The sequence below is a fragment of the Phocoena sinus genome, chromosome 3, assembly GCF_008692025.1.
Source record: "Phocoena sinus isolate mPhoSin1 chromosome 3, mPhoSin1.pri, whole genome shotgun sequence".
In the NCBI taxonomy this organism is placed as follows: domain Eukaryota; kingdom Metazoa; phylum Chordata; class Mammalia; order Artiodactyla; family Phocoenidae; genus Phocoena; species Phocoena sinus.
Genome location: NC_045765.1, coordinates 3,300,217 through 3,324,006, shown reverse-complemented (window position 1 = coordinate 3,324,006; position 23,790 = coordinate 3,300,217). Strand labels below are relative to the sequence as shown.

At 47.5% G+C, this 23,790-nt stretch overlaps 1 protein-coding gene across 4 annotated transcripts in view; it reads right to left on the bottom strand.

The window, feature by feature from the left end:
- The window catches only part of CREB3L3 (cAMP responsive element binding protein 3 like 3), a 41,292-nt gene that overhangs the window by 2,927 nt on the left and 14,575 nt on the right, over positions 1–23,790 (bottom strand). For 2 of the 4 annotated variants that reach the window (XM_032628463.1, XM_032628462.1), the window contains exons 3-9: positions 8,760–8,901; positions 8,140–8,259; positions 7,394–7,691; positions 6,205–6,317; positions 4,402–4,536; positions 3,737–3,843; positions 675–743 (exon numbers count right to left, since the gene is read on the bottom strand). In XM_032628463.1, the coding sequence (XP_032484354.1) occupies positions 675–743; positions 3,737–3,843; positions 4,402–4,536; positions 6,205–6,317; positions 7,394–7,691; positions 8,140–8,259; positions 8,760–8,786 (869 nt within the window). In that variant the 5' untranslated portion in view covers positions 8,787–8,901. The remainder of the gene's footprint in view (positions 1–674; positions 744–3,736; positions 3,844–4,401; positions 4,537–6,204; positions 6,318–7,393; positions 7,692–8,139; positions 8,260–8,759; positions 8,902–23,790) is intronic. The other 2 variants (XM_032628465.1, XM_032628464.1) reach the window with 1 other exon arrangement.

Genomic DNA, 23,790 nt, shown 5'->3' with positions numbered 1-23,790 from the left:
TCAAGCTGTTTAAACTTCAAACAGGACATCACAGAAGATGGAAATTTAGCCTGTATTAACTCAGTTATGGAGGCAACACCGACCTTGTGACAAGATGAATGTATATATGCAGGGGGATAAAAGATTTAAGGTTTAAAAAACACCCAACGACTTGACAGCGGCATACATTTCTTCCCCAAAGCTGAATGAATGCAACAAAGTCCTCTCTGCCACCAGAGCAGACATCCAACAGTTCAAAATGTGAATCGGGAGGTTGACCACGACGGGGGGAGGAAATACCACCTCCTCCCATCACAACTAAAGTGTTAACACAAGCTATTTCACAAACACCTGTAATGGCATCATCCATGACACCCCCCCAAAAATTGACTAAGTAAATGCACCCACAGATGGAATCACCTGCAGTTATCCAGCATACCATACTCCTAGCCTTTAGCCATTCATATGCCATTTCCTCTACCGGCAGCGTCTTCCCTTTAGTGAACTCTTATACATCCTTCAAGGGCCCAAGTCCAAAACCCTTTTTCTCTGCAGGCTTCCCCCTTTCTAAGTGGAGCCCTTACCCCCTGCTCTGCCCTGCCATCACACAGCCTGTCCCCCCATGTCCACCTCTCCTGCAAGGGACTCTGGGGTCAGCTCCTCCTGTTCTCTGCCCCAGTTTGACCAATACTCACAGGTTCTGCTTCTCAAGATGCAAGACCTTCCTCTGAAGTTCCTGGTTCTGGGCAGTGCAGGCTGACATCCTGAAGAGGCAACATCACAGTGACATTCAGAATATGCCTGTCACCAACAGGTCAAACTAACATCTCTTTGTGAGGCCCCACTGTACAGGCAGGGAACCGAAGCCCAGAGAGGGGAAGTCATTCATCCAAAGTCACCCTGGCAAGTCTGTAACAAGGCCAGAATTTGAACCCAGTTCTGCCTGGCTCCTAGGTACCATCTTTGCATTGGTGTGGGGGCTTTCTTCTGGTCTGAGCCCCCAGGATTGGAAATGGACCACCAAACTCAGGCAGTGATGCTTTGAGAAGATACAGTAGCATGGCAACTGAGTCCAAGGAGACCCAAGTTACAATCTTCACCCTCCCTGTGACCTTGAGGTGCTCTGCTGTCTGGCCTCAGTCCCCTCATCTGTAAAGTAGAGATACAGTTACCTAGTTCATAGAGCAGTTGGGCACTGATATGAAGTAAAGTTGATTAGGGGCTTAGCAGAGTACATTTGAGGAACAAGACAATGTGATCATTCCATCTAGGGTTTTGGGGTCCAGTCCGGGAACCCCACCTTTCCCATCTGCATCCATCTGTTAATGCTGTCTTTGCCCAGACCACTCAGATGTAGAATTAAAACACTCAAATCATGGGACTTCCCTGGCAGTCCAGTGGTTAAAACTTCACCTTCCAGTGCAGGGGATGTAGGTTCAATCCCTGGTTGGGAGCTAGGATCCCATATGCCTTGAAGCAAAAAAAAAAAAAAAAACCAACCAAAACATAAAACAGAAGCAATATTGTAGTAAATTCAATAAAAACTTTTAAAATGGTCCACATCGAAAAATCTTAAAAAAAACCAAAACACTCAAATCATGGCATGAGGATATGCTAGTCCTCATATCACAACCAGGGAAGAGAATAAATTCTCCCACTAAAAGGCCCTCCTTCTAAATAACTCATAGGATAAAGAAAAATCCACTGTGTAAATTAAGAAAGACCTAGGGACCAAATGGTAATGACAATGGTACAAACGAAAATGTATGAGATGCAGATAAAGCAGTGCTGAGAGGAAAATGTATAACCATTTCTCTTTTTCTTTTTTTTTTTGGCCCCTCAGCATGCGGGATCTTAGTTCTCTGACTAGGGATCAAACCTGTGCCCTGCTGCAGTGGAAGCATGGAGTCTTAACCACTGGACCACCAGGGAAGTCCCCCCAAATGTATAACCTTATTACAGCTCAACCAGCTGAACATACACATTTAACAGTTAGCAAAAGAACAACAGAATAGATCTTCCCCACCAAAAGCAAAACAAAACACAACTAAAGACACAATAAAGCTAAGAGTAGAAATAAAGGAACTAGAATACAAAAAGACAACTGGGTGGGAGGAAAAGCCAGAAATTCATTCTTTGAAAAGAATAATAAAACAGACAAACTTCTGGCAAGATTGATCAAGATAAAAAACAAGAGAAGGCACAAATACACATGAGTAATTAAAAAGGGCACAACTATAAATTATTCAGAACTTAAAAAAATAATAGGAGAGAACTATGAACAATTTTATGTCAGTAAATTTGAAATGGACAACTTCCCAGAAGAATATGACATCTCAGAATTGACTAGAAAAGAAATAGAAAACCCAAATCTGTAACACTTAATTAAATCACTTTTGGTTTAAAAAGTGAGCAAGCTAAGTTTTTAGGTTTCTATTAAAGAATAAAGAGGAGCCCGTCCCTCAGTAGCCTAAATGAGTTGAGGGAGGCGACTGGATGAGATTGGGGTGCACAGTTCTTTTTCTTTTTTAATATTTATTTATTTACTTATTTAGCTACGCCAGGTCTTAGTTGCGGCACGTGGATCTTTGTTGTGGCATGTGGGATCTATTTCCTTGACCAGAGATCGAACCTGGGCCCCCTGCATTGGGAACGTGTTGTCTTAGCCACTGGACTACCAGGGAAGTCCTGGGGTGCACAGTTCTTTTTTTTTTTAATTAATTGATTTATTTATTTTTGGTTGCATTGTGTCTTTGTTGCTGCGCATGGGTTTTCTCGAGTTGTGTCAGGTGGAGGCTACTCTTCGTTGTGGTGCACAGGTTTCTCATCGTAGTGGCTTCTTTTGTTGCGGAGCACGGGCTCTAGGCACGCAGGCTTCAGTAGTTGTGGCCCGTGGGCTCCATAGTTGTGGCTCACAAGCTCTAGAGCGCAGGCTCAGTAGTTGTGGTGCACGGGCTTAGCTGCTTCGTGGCATGTGGGATCTTCCCGGATCAGGGCTTGAATCTGTGTCTCCTGCATTGGCAGGTGGATTCTTAACCACTGCGCCAACAGGGAAGTCCCGGGTGCACAGTTCTTAAGTTGAGGAAATTCTGCCTTTCTTCTCCCCCACCAAAGGAAGCCATGACAGCTCTGAGGATCAGTGATGCTCAGCAAGGGAAGTAAATGTCCCATCTTCAGGCAAAGAGCCAGGACAAGATGGATGATACCTTCTCCCTTCTTGGCACAACATCTTCTAGGGGATTAAGGGGCCTCGAACCTGAGCCCTGTACCACCTTACTAGGCATTTTTCCATCCTTGCAACTCACGTGAAAAATCGTCTCTCCCAGAGAAGGAAGCAACTCTAATTTTTTTTTTTTTTTTTTTTTAATTTATTTATTTATTTTTGGCTGTGTTGGGTCTTCGTTTCTGTGCGAGGGCTTTCTCTAGCTGCGGCAAGCAGGGGCCACTCTTCATCGCGGTGCGCGGGCCTCTCACTATTGCGGCCTCTCTTGTTGCAGAGCACAGGCTCCAGACGCGCAGGCTCAGTAGTTGTGGCTCACGGGCCTAGTCGCTCTGCGGCATGTGGGATCTTCCCAGACCAGGGCTCGAACCTGTGTCCCCTGCATTGGCAGGCAGACTCCCAACCACTGCGCCACCAGGGAAGCCCAGCAACTCTAATTTTGTCAGATCCTGAAAACTGTGACCTTAGCTCCATTGCATCCCTCTCTCAGGCCTCAGTTTCCCCCTTAAGTGTGGTGTCCCGGGACCCCAGCCTTACCGAGTTTCCAGGCCATCAATATATTCCTTCTTCTTTTTCCGGCTTTCTTGGGCTGACTGTTTGTTCCGAATTTTCCGGCGGATTTTCTTCAGCACTCGCTCCTCATACTGCAGAGTGACATGGGGAGCAGACTGAGGCAGTCTGGACGGTCCGCTCTCTTGTCCAGACCCCACAACTTCACCCCATTATCCTCCCAAGGGAGCCATCCCAGACTCAGGGACTTGAGGGCAGACCCATGATGACTTGAAGACCAGATTTTCTGCCGCGAAATTCTTGCAGAATCTCTAGAGGGGTCCTGGGTTCTGAAGGTTTTCCCAGCTCCCAAACCCAGTCCCGAATTGGCAACTGGATTTTGTGCACTGGTGCAATCCCGCCATCTTCTGGCCATCTGTGGGAACAGCGCCTTTCCCGAGGCCAGTTATCAAGACTAAGAGAGGTCTTCCAATTGGAAAAGCAAACTAAGATACTGATATTGAGTGAACAGGCTGGGTGGAGACTGCGGCCAGCTAGAAAGCCCCACTGCGGTGGCTTTGAGGATGATTTTTCTGGCTCTGGTGACAGACACGTCCTAACATTCTAGTGTGGGAGACCCAAAGGTGAGACTCATGGGCAAGTAGCTGCAGGAAAGGGGGCGAGCTCCAGAGCCAGGGGTCCCACTGACTCACCTTGGTGAGGGGAAGCTGGGTGGGCAGGGTGATGCCTTCTTTGGCCAACAGCTTCTTCTCGTCCTCTGTCAGCACCAGCTCCTGGCTGTGCTCGGTCCCAAGGCGCAACAGGTTGGGGGCTGCCAGGTGATGTTGCTGTGGGGAAACCAGCAGAATTGCTTTGAGGGCAGGGAGAGTGACCGCCTCTGGGAAATGAAAGAGGCATCAGGTCTGAGAAACAATCGATCCATCTGCTGTAGAGTCCCCACTGGCACTAGGGCTCCAAAGAACCAGCACACAGCCCTCTGACCCAGCAATTCCACTTCCAGGAATTGTTCTTTAGATACAAGTTTTTCATTTGTTTCACAAGTAGTCATTAGACAGCTATGTATTTAGCACCTACTACATGCCAGGCACTTCTCTGGGCTCTGAACATTCCTTGCAGTGCATTCTACAACAGCAAAGGGAAAATCCAACACACAAGGCACAGGTTAAGTGAGCCTCCAGGAAATGGGGGTGAGGGGTGTTTCTCCCTGTCTACTTGTTTGTACCTTTGGAACTTGGACTATGTGAATGCATTTGCCTATTCAAATTTTTTAAAATTAAATTTAAATTATGAAATAGAAACATTGAAAATGAAAGAATCGGGTCATCAGAGAGCCAAGTATTAGGAATGTCACACCATGGAATGGGAGGCTCAGGAATAAAGGTTGGAGATTGGGGCAGCCTGACATTCGCTGGATCAAATTCCACTCCCTAGAATTCCAGGCCATGGATCAGCCCAACCATTTTCTCTCCAGGATCCAAGCCTCAGTATGTTCATCTGCCAAATGGGGATAAGGCCTTCCACTTCCCAACGCTGTTCACACACAGAACAACGGTATTAAACTTGACACATTTACAAAAGCCAGTTAGTATTTCCAGAGCAGTCATTCACCTTTCCTATCTTTCAAGACCTGCTGAAGTTCTGCCTCCTCCAGGAAGCCTTCCTGGACCTGCAATGCCCCTCCAGCCTCTCCCCCTCATGGGTACACTTCCATGAGCAGTCAGTTGTCCCCTTTTGACCATGAGGTCCCCAGAGGCTGAGCACACAGCTGGTGCTCACCGCGCATCTCTCAAGTCAAGAGGGGTGTTCTGCCCTTTCTTAGAGGTTGTCAGGACAACTTTGGGCATCAGGCAAATTAGAGTTCAAATTCTGACTCGGCCACTTTCTTGCCGTGTGACTTTGGGTTTGTGGCTTAACCTCTCTGGGCATTGGCTTTCTCATCTGAGAAATGGAGGTACTGATTGGGTTCTCAGGTCTGGTTTACCTGTAGTCGAACCCCAGGGCAAGATAGACAGCCCTCAGTCAGCGTGCAATGGGCGCAGTAGGCCCAATGGGCCAGCCCAGGGATTAAGCCTGCAGCACCTGTGTGACTTAGGTCAAATTACTGGACCTCTCTGTGCCCATTTCCTCAAATGTAGAATTAAGATAAGAGCCCCAGTTTTCAGGGTTGCTGTGAATTAAAAGATGATACATTAAGAGCATTTAGAAGAGTGCCTGGCCTATAGTAGATGCTTGGTAAGTTTTAGCCCTTTTTTTTTTTTTTTAATACTACTACTATAGTAGAAAGTATCCCAGCCCAGGAGACAGAGAACTCAGGACTGGGACCCACTGACTTACTCTGGGTGTAAGTCAGAGTAAGTGACTTGGACTTACCTTGGACAACTATCAGCCCCTGTCTGTGACTGTCTTCCAGTCTCCAAAATGGGGGTATTGGGGCCCCATGAACCCCAGTGCCCTCCCACCTCTGATGCGCCAGGGGTCGGGTGGGGACTGCTCACCAAGTCCCCGCCACTGCCAGAGAGGAGGAGGTCTTTCACTGTGAGGTTGCAGTGTGGGGGTGAGTTGGCCAGCTCAGCCTGCTCCCCGGCGTACAGGCCTGGGCTCCACATTTCTGACAGGGCAGATGGGGACAGAGAAAGGGAGGGAGTCAGGCGGGGGGCCCCTGAGCTCCCAGCTTCTACTTCCCTCCTCCAGCAAAGCTCCCAGAATTGACCCCAATGTGCTAGGGATTTGTAGCACAGCTTGGGGCCCCAAGACCTGGTGCCTCAGTCTCCCCTCCACCATAAGATGGGAACCCAGATTCATCAGGACATTGTCAGGGACCCACAGTCAACCTGGGAGGGAGGAGCTGTTATTGCCCAGGATTATAGGCTGGATCTGCAGCTGGCCTGGCCTTATCTCTCCCTTGGGGAAAGGACCAGGTCTGATTCACCTGTGGTTCCCTCCCACCAGGTACCTGGCGAACTGTAGGTGAGCTGCTCTGGAGAGCACAGACTTCAGAGTCAAATAGCCCTTTGCTCTAATCCTGACTAGGTGGAGCTGTGTGACCTTGGGCAAGGGACTAAACCTCTCTGAGCCTTAGTTTTGTCAAGTCTCCAAAGGGACAAATAAGCGTTCCCATACCATCGCAATGCTCAAGAGACAAAGGATACCCTGTTGGCGGTGGCTTCTGCATCAGGCCTTTCTCCAGGTCCAAGGGGAACACCCCAAGGCCTGGGATCCCGTGACCTCACACACTTTCATTGAGTGTCTACTATGATCCAGGCACGGAAGGTACAAAAATGAGGTTGCCAGCATGATGCTTGCAGAAGGAACCAGCCTGCCAGGGGCGCATCTCACCTTTGCAGCTCTGACTCAATTCTTAACCACCTGGAAAATGGGCCCATGACAGACAGCATCCCAATACCCATCTCAAAAGGTGGGTTTGCATGGGCTTCCCTGGTGGCGCAGTGGTTGAGAGTCCACCTGCCAACGCAGGGGACACGGGTTCGTGCCCCGGTCCGGGAAGATCCCACATGCCGCGGAGCGGCTGGGCCCGTGAGCCATGGCCGCTGAGCCTGTGCGTCCGGAGCCTGTGCTCCGCAACGGGAGAGGCCACAACAGTGAGAGGCCTGCGTACCGAAAATGGGTTTGCGTGTACAGTGCCTGGGAGAAGGTGAGGGTAGTTGGCAAAGACTCAGGACTCACCCAGGTCTATAGCAACGGAAGCCTCAAGCCCTTGGGCCACTGGCCCAAGGTTCCTGGTGGGGCAGGCAGGGCCAGTATGGTAGGAGGGGCAGGGCCCCTTGCCAGACTCTGCGCTATGGCAGCTGGCCTGGGTGGCAGCCACCCCACTGTGTGGAGGGGTGTCCTGGGGGTCGGAGGGCAGATCTTCTGAGATGCCACTGTCACTGGCCGCAGGAGACCAGCTCGGGGAGCTGGGCACTGATTCTCCAGAACCCAGGATGGAGTTGAGGAAATCATCAGAGTTCGGGCCTGGCAGGACCTGTTGGGACAGAGAGGGATGGTGGGAATTAGGAGGCCTATGTTTCGGTTTGGATAGCTGTGTGTCTCTGGGCAAGCCACTGACCCTCTCTGGGCCTCACGTGTCCTTTCTGTAAGATGGAAAGAGCTAACGCTCCTTGCCCCCAGTGTTGTTGGAGCCTGAACACAGTCATGTAGCACAGGAACAACATCCAACCGTGTCGAGGCACAGGCCCCAAGTTTAAGTCTGGACCCAACTCCAAACTGCTGTGTGACCCAGGACAAGTTACCACCCCTCTCTGGGCCTCGCTTTTCCCCACCTATAAGGAGGTGATGGCATCTGCCCCTTAGGTCGCTGAGAGGTTCCATACAATAACGTGCTTTGCTAAAATCTCACACATGAGCAATAAACGCACAGAGCTGAGTGGGGTCCTGGCTCTGGCCCTGGGGTAAATGCAGCGGGTTATCACCTGGTCCTCAACGTGGCCCCAGTCCTCTATGTGTCTCAGGATGCCGTCTTGCCGGTCAAACAGGAGATCCAAGAGTTCCAGGCTGTCGGTAGGGCACGTGAGACTGGTGGAGGAAGCCATCTGGGGCAAGGAGGGGACATTTGTGAGGGTCACGCAGCCCTTCTCCTCCCCACCACCCATCTGCACACCACCCTGAGGTCCATCCTGCTCCAGTTCCATCCCAGCTCCAGCCCCAAGGTCGGGCCTGCTGCTCCTGCTTGCTGGACTTCTGTCTCCAAATCTGTGTTTTGGGGCCAACCCAGAGACTCCCGGGGCCTGACAGCCAATTTCTTTAAAAAGTGGTAGACAGATGCCCCCGTGGGGATGATCAGCCTATGGAACTAGCCCTCTCCTGCACTCCCATGCTGCCCAAATTCCCCCCTTCTGGAAGGTGGGGGGACCAGGAAGAAAGACCAGGAGCAGCCCCAGAATGGAGACACGATTTTGGTCGTTGCATTCTCCCTCTGGGCCTCAGTCTTCTCATCTGTAAAATGGGATGTGAGGTTCCTGCCAACCCTGGGAGCTTGGGGAAGGTTCCTGGCATAAACCCTCCCTCACCTGGAGACCAGTGCAGGGCTCACCTTTCCAACTGCTAAATCCCCATTCATGAGCCTGGCCAGCTCTTTCTCCAGCCACTTCTGTGTCTGCTGCGAAGTGGGGGCTCACCCCACTACCAGGGCTCCCAGGCTCAGCCGGCTCTTCTCTGTGGCTCTGTCACCACCCCTAAAAGATGCTGAAATAGTCCTGGGGAGCTCCTAGCCCACCCCCAGGTGCTGATTGGGGAACAGGCAAGACAGACAGGGTTAAGGGCCAGTGACACGGGGGCAGGCTAGGGGGAGGGGAGGGAAGACCGTTATCTCAGATGTTTCGTACTTTTCCAGCCGGCAGTGGGCAAAGGCCAAAGTCTGGGGAGCCGCGGCTCTCGCATGACCTCTCACCTACTTTCAGAGACTGTTTCTCGTCATAATCCCTGGATGTCGGCTCCAGGAGAGCCCAGGGCCCCTGGCTGGGTCCTGTCCACTCTCAGAACAGAACCAAGAAGAACTGCCCAGGCCTCCGCTAGAGCCCTTCCCTCTGCCAAGAGCCCCCTTCCCTCATTGGAGCTGGCAACCCCCAACCCCCTGCCCGCAAGCAAGCTCTCCACGGCCAAACCAGAACAATCGATTCCTTCTAGAATCTTCTATCATTCATTTGGTCTCAATAAATATTCATTGAGCCAAACTTATTCCCTCCTCAGGGCCTTTGCACTAGCTGTTCCCTCTGCCTGGAACTCCTATCCCCTCCACCCCGAATCTATCACTGCATTCACATATTTGGGAATGTCTTCTATCTGTGGATCTCAGCCCAGACAGCTGAGAGGCCATCTCTGACCTCTCACCAGAGAGGAGCCCTCACCCTGTACCTCTTTATCACATCACTGGTTTCACTGAAATCCTCAGTATTTGAAATTTTCTTGTTTACTTGCCTGTATTCTTCCCTCATTCCTCCCCTGCCTCTTCATGTGAGTGACTTCGGGGCTCTTTTGTTCTCAGCTGGGTCCCCAGTGTCTAGGAAGTGCCCGGCACACAGGAGGTGCTCAGTCAACTCTTACTCATTGGGCACCTCCTGTGTGCCAAGCACTATTTAAGGCCCTGGGGATAAGGCAGTGGATGAGCTAGACCATAAATGCATAAACACACCAGAAAACTGACAAATGGGCAAATGCTACCAAGAAACTAAATGTCATCATGTAAAGGGCAACAGAGGGCTGGCAAAGGCTTCTTTTTAGAGGTGACATTTAGGGACTTTGCTGGTGGTCCATCTGTTAAGACTCCATGTTTCCAATGCAGGGGACGCGGGTTCAATCCCTGGTCGGGGAACTAAGATCTCACATGCCATGTGGCATGGCCAAAAAAAAAAAGGTGACATTTAAGTACAGTCCTGAATAATGAGAAAGAGCCAGCCACTGGGAGATCTAGTGGAAGGGTGTTTCAGGCCAAGGAACAGCATGTGCAAAGGTCCTGGGGCAGGATGGGGCCTGGCGTGTTGGAGGAACAGCCAGGAGGCCCATGTGGATGGAGCAGAGTGAGAGAGGGAGGAGGGGAGGGCAGGGAGGGGACGGGGCAGGTCGTGCAGGGCCTTGCAGTCTGTGGCAAGGAGTTTGGTTTATATGAAATACAGCAGGAAGCTGTTGGAGATTAGTGAATGGATGACGAACCTTCTGTGTGCCCGGCACGATGGTAGGTGCTAGGTTTACACAGTAACTCAGACACCCTCCTTGCTTTCAAGAAGTTCACATCCTGGCGTACATTTCTCCCTGGACCAGCCATTATTTATTCATGCATCAAAAATTTAAGGACGACCTATTATGTGCTGCGCCAGAGTGGTTCTTTTATCTGACAGTAACATCTGTGGTTGTCACAACTGGGGGTGCTCCAGGCGTGGAATGAGTGAGGGTCAGGAATGCTGCTCCACACCTCACAATGCCTGGAACGGCCCCACACAGAGTAAGCCTGGCCCGGATGTCAGCAGTGCCTGGCGGGAGAATCCCTGCATTACAGTAACTGTCCCCCTCTGGATGGGGGACATTATCTCATTCTTGACCTCTGCATCTCTTATTTCCTTTTTAACCACTCTGTGTTGGATTTGTGTGTGTGTGTGTTGGATTTTTTTAAGGGGTTTGTTTGGTTTGGTTTGGCCTTCCTAGTCATAATATTTATTCAGCCTTTGCTGTGGAGGCTCCTTTCCAGGGCAGTGTCAGCAGGTGGAGAAAGTAGGTGAAGTTTGACTTCTGGGCTTGTCTCTGCCTCCCCCTCACTCCCATTTATGACTCTGAGGAGCCCCGGTGCCCTTGACATAGAACTTCCTCCTCTTCTTATCAAAACCTGCCAGAATCATGGATCTGGTATTACTCATTTACACCTTCACGTAGATTTAGACCCCATAGTCCACCTCCCCAGGATATTTGTACTTTTTTGTAATTTTATAATCATGGGCTTTGGAAGGCTTTTATGTGTCCTAATGAAGAGACGTCTGAAAAGGTAGGATAAAGATAAGCGTTTGAGGGACAAGAGGACTTTCTGATGCCCTTGGAATCCTATGACCTAATTTACTGGACATGACCACATGCTTCAAAGCGATGCTAAGTTGGAATCTAAAGTAAAATTCCCACAATAGATTCTACCAATGTGTTTAAGCACAAAACATGGGACTTCCCTGGTGGCGCAGTGGTTAAGAATCCGCCTGCCAATGCAGGGGACACGGGTTCGAGCCCTGGTCCAGGAAGATCCCACATGTCGTGGAGCAACTAAGCCCGTGCGCCACACCTACTGAGCCTGCACCACACCTACTAAAGCCCACACGCCTAGAGCCTGTGCTCCACAAGAAGAGAAGCCACTGCAATGAGAAGCCCGCGCACCGCAACGAAGAGCAGTCCCTGCTCGCCACAACTAGAGAAAGCCCGCGCACAGCAATGAAGACCCAATGCAGCCAAAAATTAATTAATTAATTATTTTAAAAGTATGAAACATAACACAAGAGGATGCTGTGTTGATTGAGGAGTACTGTGTTAATAAACAGATTTGCGGAACTTGTCAGAGCCTTTACAACACTCTGTAACACCCTTGGAAGGGACAGAGTTTGTAGCATTTCTTAAACATAATTGCATAGGTGTGAGCTTTGTTTTTAAGTTGCACTTCATTGATACTGAACCATTTCTGATATATGAAAACGTTTAAAGATACCCACTAGACTGACTGCAATACAAAAGACAACATCAGTTGTTGGCGGAAAATCTGGGGCAACTGGAACTCTCACCCACTGTTTGTGGGAACCAAAAGGGTCCAACCACTTGGGGAAACTTTGGACAATTGGGAAATCTCTTATAAAGTTAAACATGCATTTACCATATGACTTAGCAATTTTATTCCTGGGTATTTAGCTAAGAGAAATATAAATATATGTTCACAGAAGGACTTGTACATGAATGTTCACAGCAGCCTGATTCATAATTGTCCTGAACTGTAAACAACTCAAATACCCAACAATAGGGGAGTGGATAAACAAACTGGTATATCCATACAACACAACTGCACTCAGCCATAAAAAGGAATAAATTACTGATACATTCAACAGCATGGATGAATCTCAAATGTATTGTGATAAAAGAAGCCAGACACAAAAGAAGACTGTAGGATCTCACTTATATGACACCCAGAGAAGAGGCAAAAGTAATTCTTGGTGATAAAAAGTGGTTGCCTGAAGTAGAGTGGGCAATTGAGTGGACAGGGGCATGAAGGAACTTTCTAGGGTGGAGAAAATATTCCATATCTTATTTTTAATGGTGTTTACATGATTGTCTAGAATTGTCAAAACTCAGCCAATTGAACACACCTAAGACCTGTGCATCATTACTGTAAATTAATTCTACCTCAATAAAAAGCATACTAAATACATAATGAACAACCACGTACATAATGCGTTTAGGAAAACATTAGAAACAACCAAAATATCTGTCAATAGGGGATTGATTAATAGAGTCTGATGTGTTAACACAATGGAATATTATGTAGCTGTGAAACAGAATGAGGGTTCTCTTTATGTACTGATATGGGACAATATTGAAAATATATGGTTATTTCAGTGTTTCTCAACATTTTTTTTATTCTGGCCCTCCCACAAGGAGTCTTTGAAAACATTTTCCTAACTGATCCCCCATGAAACTGTAAATCCACATGTATTCTATATACATGCTTGTGTACCATATGTATATCTGTGCTTTATACAGTAAAAGAGTAAGATTTTTTTTCACCCCCTAAGAACTAGTTTTCACAACCCCCTTGAAGATAATATCTTTCCCATTGAGAATGCACTGGTTAAGTAAAAATTAAGGTGCACAACACAAGATACTGTCTCTGTGTGACAAAAGGAAAAATGAATGTGTATATATGTTTCTTATATATTTATAGAATATCTCTGGAATGAGACACAAGAATCTGGTAACGGCGGTAACCCTCAGGGCTGGGAGCTGGGAGGTGGGATAGAGAAGAAGGAGGGCCTTTCCCTGCATAATCATTTATTTTGGAATTCTCAGCCATGTGCCCGATGTACATATTCCAGACAAAGAAATGCAATTTAACTTTAAAAAAAAAAAAAAAGAAATAGGGGCTTCCCTGGTGGTGCAGTGGTTGAGAGTCCACCTGCCGACGCAGGGGACACGGGTTCGTGCCCTGGTCTGGTAAGATCCCACATGCTGCGGAGATGCTGGGCCCGTAAGCCACAGCCGCTGAGCCTGCACGTCCGGAGCCTGTGCTCCGCAACGGGAGAGGCCACAACAGTGAGAGGCCCGTGTACTGCAAAAAAATAAATAAATAAAACAATACAAATAAAATGAAAAACATACCTTTTCCATAGTTTCCCAAGTTTTCTAATACAAGCGCACCTTGTGTTAGAGTTAGTGTTTAGGAGCTGCCCCCTCTACAAAAGTAAATTGATCCACCTTGGGTCCCCAAAGTCCAGCATTCCCACTGCCTTGCCTGTAACATTCCTTAAATAAGGTGATGCCTCCCTTTCATCATTATTGCTTTATTCTGATGTGAACACTACCATATCAATAATTGCCAACCAAGTCCTGCCAGGAGGCAGTCTCCCTATACCTTACCTGTGCTTTTCTCACAGATTCCTCTTCCTTTCCATCTCTGAAGTTACCTCAGGGAAAATGTGCTCGAAGCACTTTGAGCTAATTCCAACTGCAGTGCGAATGACTGACATCAGGCACATAGATTCCTTTGCTTGGGAGCATTTACATTTTCTTATGGAGCCTTAAGGCATTATAACTCAAAGATTAGTTCTTAGCATTTCTCCCCAGGGCAAAAATCACCCCCTCTCAGATGTTACTTAGATATAACTAGACCTAGGTAAAATGTGAATGACTGATTTTGGGTGAATATATTATTTTTCTTGGGAACATTTACATTTCCTCATGGAGCCTGAAGGAACTGTAGCCCAGATCTATATTAGCTCTTATCTTTTCGCCCAGGGCAAATAACTTCCCTCTGTGGGTTTCAGATGTACTCAAGTGGTAAGATGTTCAAAAGCCACTGGGTTCTATGTGAAACACCATGAAATTATGATATTCAGTCTCACACCCTTAAACATACAAGATTCCTATCTATAAAATCCCAGCATTTAGTTTAGGGCACATAGAAACTGCTTCCTGAATCTTTACTGACTGGAGATTGCATACTGTACTAGATTCTAGCTCAGACAAGTGGTAGTTAAAAGTCAGAAAAGACTGAAAAAAATTCAAATGAGAAAACTCTTAAAATTGAGAAAATTCTAACCATTTCCTCTGCAGCTTGGGGACAGTTCTATAGGAGGTAGTATGATTCAGTGGCTAAGAAGAACTCAGGGTTTGGAGACAGATGGACGTGTGTGTGAACTCTACCTCCACTCCTCACAGATATTACAGATATTACGTTAGACCCTGGGAAGTCACTTCACTCCAGAACTCCCCTTTCCACTCTATAGCACTCTCGGGGTGCTGAGCTGTAGGAGTGTAGATTTGGGGCTGTTGGCCATCATTACCCCATGATGGGAGAAGCTATCTGAGAATGAAGCCCACCCACAATACAGCAGAGCAGACAGAGAGCAATCAATCCCTGACAACATGGTCTGAAGTCCTGGACTCAGCCATACCTGAAATCCACTCCTTGGCTTCAGAAACATGGCAGTGATGTGAGCCAGTGACTTCCCCTTTTGGTTTAAAATTTTTGAGCTGGAGTTTCTGACCCTTTGCACTGAACAAACAAACATCAAAACAAACAAACAAAAAAACTATTTACTTTCCTTGATTAATCCTGTCCACAGAGCTGTCTCCCCCCTGCCCCAAACTTCACATTTGAATGTAGATTATAGAGATTAGCACTTAACACACTCTCCTTAGGTATTTGTTGATTGGTCCTGCCTGTCTGTATTGTCTTTTCAAAACTAGACTGAGTCCCTTGAAGGTTGAAGGCGGGTCTGTTCATCTCCCTTGACACTACTCAGGGCATGGTGGATGTTCAAGAATGTCTGGCCACTTCTGAATTTGCCAAAATGGTCCTCGCCTATTCACATATCATTGCTTTCCTTCCCCCTTACTTTTTGGCTGTCAAATGCTCATAACTGAATCTCTTATACTCTAATCTGATGGCATGATATTAGCATTGGTTTGCACCAAGACCCTGTGTAAATTTTTTTAATTAAAAAAATATATAATTTTTGGCCTTCCTTGGCAGTCCAGTGGTTAAGACTCTGTGCTTCCACTGCAGGGGGGCACAGGTTCGACCCCTGGTTGGGGAACTAAGATCCCGCATACCACATGGCACGGCCAAAAAAAAAAAGAATATTCCAGAACTCCAGAAATCCCTTTTCAGGAGTTACCCTCCCCCCATGGAGATAACCACTGTTCTGAATTCCGTGGCATTATTTTTTGGCTCTCACTACTTCCTGTGTATCTGTCACCCTCCTCCTTCCCTCAGCTCCCACACTCTTGTGTTTCTGTTTATCTTCCAGTGGGCTTTGCACATGTTTATTACAATCCATCAGCAAGTCTTGATAGCTCTGCCTTCAAAACACGTTCATTCTTTGTCTGCTCCATTTCTACTGTCCTGGTCCAGCCCCATCCTCACTGGGCTGGACCAGTGCACTCTCCCCCTTCTCCTCCTCCTGGCTTCCATGCTTGCCCCCATAGTCTGCTTTCCTTATTAGGACTCAAAACGCCCTCTCCCTCATTACCTTTGCACCACCTTCCACTGCTTTTCCTCTCTCTCCCTCCACACTGGACTCATGTCACCAGGCACAGTCCTCCCTCAGCGCCTCTGCACTTGCTGTCCTATCCCCTTTCCTAGATCTCCCTGTGGCTGGCTCCTTTCACCTTTAAATGGCTGCTCGAATTCACCTCCTCCATGAAGCTCTCCATGACTACCTTCTTTAAAACCAGTCTCCATCCCCATCTCGATTTATGTTTCTTCATAGAAACTTACTGTCACCCGACACTATATATTTTGTTCATTTATCACAGTGTACATTCATTCAACAAACATTTATGGATTGTCTATTCTGTGCCAGGCAGAGGGACACATCCTAGGGAATGTCAATATTCATTCATTATTTCAGTCTACAAAAGTGTCTTTTACTCCTTCTATACATCAACATTGATCCAGGTGCTTAACAAGTCAGAGATAGGAAAGGTTGTGGGGTGGAGTACCATAAAGTCTCTAGCTAGAATTCACCTGCAAAATAGGGACAATCATTAGGACAAGACCTACTGTGTGCAGTATCCCTAGTGCCTGGAACTGTGCCTGGTATGCAGTAGCTGCCCAATCAATACTTGTAGAAGGAACAACTGAACATGTATAAATATAATCATGGAGTTTAGCGCCTGGCTGACAAACTACAGTCTATGGGCCAATTCTGGCCCCTTACTTGTTTTTATAAATAAAACTTTGTTGGCACATGGTCACTCCCACTAGTTTACATATTGTTTACAGTTGCTGTCACACAGTTGCATAGTCTTGACAGAGACACTTTGGCCCACAAAGCTGAAAATATTTACTATCTGGCCCTTTTCAGGAAACATTTTCTGTAATCCCCAGGTTCTGTGGATTAGACTTGCTCAGCCCAACAGCAGGATTAAGTCCACATGTGGTTACTGAGCACTTGAAGTATAAAAAGTGTGACTGAGGAACTGGATTTTAACTTTTATTTCATTTCTATTCATTTAAATTTTAAAAATTGATACTTAATTCAGTTAACAGACAACTTTTGAGTATATATGGAACAAGTTGCATATGTGAATCTACATTTTTACTGTAAATTTTCTGAACTCTATAAATACAGATCGAGGATTTCTGATGAAAACTGAGCATCCACATTGAGATGGGTTGTATGTGTGAAATACACATTGGATATCCAAGACTTAGCATGAAAAAAAGTGAAATACTGCGTTCATAACTGTGACATTGCACGCTGAAATGATAACAGTTTGGGTTTATGAATTCAGTCATTTAGATTGACAAAAATTTATTATTAATACGAAACTTCATTTTGCTCTGTACTTTTCTGATGTAACTGCTAAAAACTTTAAAGTGAGAATATTTCCATGGAACTGGCTGGGGTAGAACAGGGCCTGGGTTCGAATCCTGCCTCTACCACTTGTAACTGTGGGCAAATAACTTTGCTCCTCTTGACTCATTTTCTTTATCTGTAAAATGGGGGATAAAGACCCTGCTTCACCGGGTTCTTGGGGGTTTGATCCATTATAACATGTGGAGTGCTCAGAAGGGACGCCCACACAGCCAGGTCTCAAACTCTGGCCGTTTTTAGGGTAATTACTATTATTACTAGTATATGAATCTGTAAGAAACACGCCAGGCTCAGCTTCCGAGGTGCTCGAAGGGCAGATGTCTGCTTGTCATTTTCCGGCCCCCTCAGCCCTTTGGCCTCAGCACAAGTCTGGCCCTAATGACAGTCCCCATTCTGCACAGGAGGACAGAGGGGCTAATAAGGGGTTATGATTCACCATGGCCACTCCATGAGTCAGCCACCATTGAGACAACGCCCAGGTCCCCTGCCCCAGATGGGGACATGTCCCTCGGCACCATGTCACCTCCACATTCCTTTGGCTGCTTGCCAGAGGGTCCTTTCTACTTCTCCCTTTAGGTCAGTTTTGGGGGAAAGAGGTGAGGGGGTCTGGGAGCACCTGCTCACCCCCTCCCTTCCCCCTCTTCCTCCTCTTTCTCCGGGACTCTCCCTTGGGGTACGGCCAGGCCAGGCAGTGAGTAAAACCCTTGTGACATGGGTGTGGTTGAGGCAGGCCAGGGGCTGGGGACAGGGGGACTCTGATCGGGCTCTTGGGCAATGCCAACTGATTAACACCTAATCCTCCAGGCTTCCCAGTCCAAGGGGTTCCTGGCTCTCAGGGGTGACTGAAGACAGGAAGTTTGAACCAGGGTCTCCCAATACCATGAGAGGCGAGACTTTGTCAGGGGGTGGGAGGCTCCCTCTGCCCTTCCTAAAGCATGAAGGACGTTATGTCTGGGAATTCATTCATTCATTCTAGTGACCATTACTTCTTTTTTTTTTAATAGTTTATTTATTTATTTTTGGCTGCATTGGGTCTTCGTTGCTGCGTGCGGGCTGTCTCTAGTTGTGGCAAGCGGGGACTACTCTAGGCACGCGGCCTCAGTAGTTGTGGCGCACGGGCTTAGTTGCTCTGCGGTATGTGGGATCTTCCCAGACCAGGGCTCGAACCCGTGTCTCCTACATTAGCAGGTGGATTCTTAACCACTGCGCCACCCGGGAAGCCCCAATGACCACTACTTCTTGAGTGCCTGATGTGTGCCCGGTATTGGGGACCCAGCAGAGAACATAACCAATTATTCCCCATGCCCTGCCCCTGTGGAGCTGATGTTCTGAGGTGGGGAAGATGCTAAGTAAAATCAGTTGTGCATAAGCATGTAAATAAATAAATTGAAGAGAAACACAACATTGTAAATCAATTATACTTCAATTAGAAATTTAAAGAATAAATAAATTGGGAGAGACCAGGTATAGAAGAATAAAGCAGGAAAGAGAGATGGGAGGGGTTGGGTCAAGGAGGCCTCGGCAGAAAGATCCTGGGGAGTTGAGGGCAGGGTGGTGCCTTGTTCCAGGATGAGAAGGCTGATGTCAGTCCTGTGATGGTTCTAGAAGTTTCTGCGTGGGGCTGGATGGGATGTGTTTGTGGAAAGAGCTGGGAGGTCCCTTGGGTCAGAGATCTGGTTCTCCAAGCTTGGTGTCAGGGTCTAGCACTGAGCCAACCATAGGAAGGGGGTCCCCCAGCTTCAGGAGACCAGGTGGCCTCTGGGACAGTACCCCGTGAGGGTCCTGAGTCTAGACCAGCAAACGGGGTCAGCACCCCTGCCATCTCGCAATCCACACCCCTCTGCCCAGTCCTTCCCCCATGTCTCACCACCATCTCATCTCACCTCATCTCGGTGATTATTTTATGGCTGGTGGGTCCAAGGGTCAGAGCTGACCCTCTCACCAGGAAAAGGAGGCCTCCTACGGCTGTGGATGTGGTCAACTCAGCTTCCTTCCCCTTGTGGGCGAGGAGACCTTGTCTCCTCTGGCTCCACCCCTGGGGCTTCTGGGAGGGAGTCCTTAAGGTTCGGGTGGGGGAGGCATGTCGGGGTCCCCAGAGCCTGAATTCGTCCTGGCCCTCCGTCCCTCACCTTCTGAATGTGTTTGCTGTAGCTGCTGAAACAAAGTCCCACAGACTGGGGGCCTGCAACAACAGAAATGTATTCTCTCCCAGTCCCAGAGGCTGGTAGTCCAAGATCAAGGTGTCAGCAGGGCTGGTTCCTTCTGAGGCCTCTCTCCTTGCCTTTTATATTAATTTTTAAAGAATTTATTATTTATTTATCAGCTGCGTTGGGTCCTGGTTGCTGCGCGCAGGCTTTCTCTAGTTGTGGTGAGCAGGGGGCTACTCTTCGCTGCGGTGCACAGGCTTCTCAGTGCAGTGGCTTCTCTTGTTGCGGAGCACGGGCTCTAGGAGTGTGGGCTTCAGTAGTTGTGGCTTGCGGGCTCCAGACATGCAGGCTCAGTCAGTGCGGCGCACGGGGCTTAGTTGCTCCACGGCATGTGGGATCTTCCCGGACCAGGGCTCGAACCTGTGTCCCCTGCACTGGCAGGCAGATTCTTAACCACTGCACCACAAAGGAAGCCCCTCTCCTTGCCTTTTAGATGCCATCTTGTCCCTGTATCTCTGTGTTCAATTGTCCCCTTTTTACAAGGACCTCAGTCTTATGGATTAGAGCTCACCCTAGTGACCTCACTTAACTTGATTACCTCTTTGAAAACCCCCAACTCCAAATACAGTCACATTCTGAGGCCCTGGGGGTTAGGACTCCAACATATGAATTTGGGCCTGGGGGATACAATTCAACCCCTAACACCCCTCAAAGCTGTGATGAAACCCAAGCCTGGTGGTCACCTCTCCAAGTAGCTGCCCTGACCACCCCAGCCAAAATCACCCCCCCATCCCAGTCACACCCAGTACAACCCCTTTGATGGGAGGGAATTCTGTTTATCTATCTATGTTATCTGTTTACACCAGGGAGCAGGGACCTGTATATTTTGATCACCGATATACCTCCAGCCACGAAATCAATCCCCCACCACCACTGAAGTGGCTCCAAACCCATCTGTGGAGCAAACCCCACAATTCAGTGTGCACCATGGGTCTCAAGAGAAATACACCTACTCTCGGCCGAGTTGGGATATCTGTGTGGTCTCTGATCAATTCAAAACTTTCCCATTTTGTGTGCAATTGCTTTCTGGACTGGGTGCCAGGAGGTCGAAGTCCTAGCCCCAGCTCAGCAATCAACTTGGCTGTGACATCACAGAGTCACTCCTCCCTTCTGAGACTCTGGTTCCCCATCTGCAAAATGGGACGATGGATCTAAAGGTTATATAAAATGAAGCCCCTTCCAGGTTAAACATTGGGGTTAATGTTTAATCCCAGGGAGAATCTGACCAGGAGTGTAGTTTGATAAGAGTCGTGGGCCACGTTGTGTACATATATAAGGAGAAGCCCACCAGGTAGGGGACAATCCCATTCACGCATGAGCGAGGTGGAACGGGCTGAGAAAGTGTTAAGAAAGAACCGCGCCCTGATTCTTCTCTCTGGGAGCATGGTTAATCCCCAAATGTCCTCCCTGCTGCAGGAAGAACACTGTAGAAATCTCAGATCACCAACAGAATCTCCAAGTTAGAGTACACTTAAATGATCACCAAAATCCTCAAGAGAATTTAGTAACTTTTTTTTTTTTTGGTGGCGCAGTGTAGCATGTGGGATCTTAGTTCCCGGAAGGACCAGGGATTGAACCCGTGCCCCCTGCAGTGGAAGCACTGAGTCAACCACTGGACTGCCAGGGAAGTCCCTAGTAACATTTATTTTCATGTTACATTGCTTTTACAATTACCTTCTAATTGGGGCATCTGATACTGGTCTAATTTACCATCGTGTTACTAAGTGTCTTTCAAAAATAAATTTATTGAAGAAAAAAAACCAAATACATAATAATGCTGAAGATGGTACTAAACTTTCTTCAACAAATGTACCTTAGGGCTTCCCTGGTGGCGCAGTGGTTGAGAATCTGCCTGCCAATGCACGGGACACGGGTTCAAGCCCTGGTCTGGGAAGATCCCACATGCCGCGGAGCAACTAAGCCCATGCACCACAACTACTAGCCCATGCACCACAACTACTAGCCCGTGCACCACAACTACTAAGCCTGCACGTCTGGAGCCTGTGCTCCGCAACAAGAGAGGCCGCGATAGTGAGAGGACCGCGCACTGCGATGAAGAGGGGCGCCCCCTTGCCGCAACTAGAGAAAGCCCTCCTACAGAAACGAAGACCCAACACAGCCAAAAATAAAAATAAATTAATTAATTACAATGTATCTTAAAAGGAAACATTATAACACCAGGTTTTAGGTTTTTTTAAGTATCAGGTGCCTAAAACAGATGCAAAAGAAAATAAACAATGTTATTATATTCTAGAGAGCTACTGTTGCCTGTGGAAGGTTTTGGATTAGGTGACTCTTAAAAACGTAGCAAAAATGTGTTAAAGACACAACAGCACCCGACTTGAGTGCTTCTTGACAGAATCAGACAGTTTAAAAAAGGATTGAAAAGTCATTTCTTACCTTTCATTAGGTTTATTTCGTATATGCAATTTGCATGCAAACGTGCATGGAGAATCCCAGCGGGGCCTCCAAAACAAACAAACATGCATGCATGGAGAACTCACTCTGCATTGAATTCTCTCAAACCATCCCCACCCCCACTCTCTTGGACTTCCCTTCTCCACAAAAAACAACGCCATTTCTCCCAGGCCCAGCGTCTGGGTCTGGGCACCCAGTCTCATCAAAACCACAGCTAAGGGCTTCCCTGGTGGTGCAGTGGTTGAGAGTCCGCCTGCCGATGCATGGGACACGGGTTCGTGCCCCGGTCCGGGAAGATCCCACATGCCACGGAGTGGCTGGGCCCGTGAGCCATGGCCGCTGAGCCTGTGCATCTGGAGCCTGTGCTCTGCAATGGGAGAGGCCACAACAGTGAGAGGCCCGCGTACCGCAAAAAAAAAAAAAAAAAAACCACAGCTAAAATGCATTGATCACTCACTGTGCCAGGCACTGTGCAAAGGACACAAATAAACTTGATCCTCCAAAAACCCCAAATGAGTTGGGGACTTTGTAAATACCCATTTTGCAGATAAGTATACTGAAGCTCGCGGAGTGGATGCTCTAGCCCAAGCAGCTTGTAAGTAGTGATGCTGAAATTCAAGGCAGCAACGCTAAGTCAGAGCTGCCCCTGGGGTGAGCCAGAGTCAACCCCACGTAGCAGTGCTCATGGCAACAACAGGCCGGGGCTTTGTCGTGTCATCTAGCACAGAGCGCATGTCATGGTTACGGCTCTCTGGATTCAATTCCAGCCCCTCCTCTTGCAAGCCGTGTGACCTTGAGCAAGTTATTTGGCCTCTCTGTGCCTCTACTCCTCCCAAAATGGGGAGAATAGTAAAGATCCAGAGAACTCTTATACAGGAGCGGTGGCATACCATGGCTGGGGAGAGGGGAGCAGCTCACCCCAGGTGCTATCAAAAATGAGGCCCATTAATTTCTAAAATATACAAACAGCTTGTATAACTCAAAAATAAAAAAACCCAAACAACCCGAACAAAAAATGAGCGGAAGACCTAAATCAACATTTCTCCAAAGAAGACATATAGATGTCCAAGAGGCACATGAAAAGATGCTCAACATCGCTAATTATTAGAGAAATGCAGATCAAAACTACTATGAGGCATCACCTCACACTGTTCAGAATGGCCATCATCAAAAAGTCTGCAGATAAATAAATGCTGGTGACGGTGTGGAGAAAAGAGAACCCTCCTACACTGTTGGTGGGTATGTAAACTGGTGCAGCCGCTATGGAGATTCCTTAAAAAACTAAAACTACAGTTGCCATATGATCCAGCAATCCCACTCCTGGGCACACATCCAGAGAAAACTCTAATTCTAAAATATGCGTGCACCCCAATGTTCACAGCAGCACTATTTACAATAGCTAAGGCATGGAAACAACATAAATGTCCATCAACAGGTGAATGGATAAAGATGTGGGATATATGCAATGGAATACTACTCAGCCATAAAAAAGAATGAAATGATGCCACGTGCAGCAACATGGATGGACCTAGAGATTATCATACTAAGTGAAGTAAGTCAAGCAGAGAAAGACAGATATCATATAATATCACTTATATGTGGAACCTAAAATATGATACAAATGAACTTATTTACAAAACAGAAAACAAATGTATGGTTACCAAAGGGGTAAGGAAGTGGGGGAGGGATAAATTAGGAGTTTGGGATTAGCAGATACAAACTACTACATATGAAATGGATAAACAACAAGGTCCTACTGTATAGCACAGGAAACTATATTCAATGTCTTTTAATAAACCATAATGGAAAAGAATCTGAAAAGTGTATCTATCTGATACACTTTGCTGTACACCAGAAACTAACACACACTGTAAATCAACTA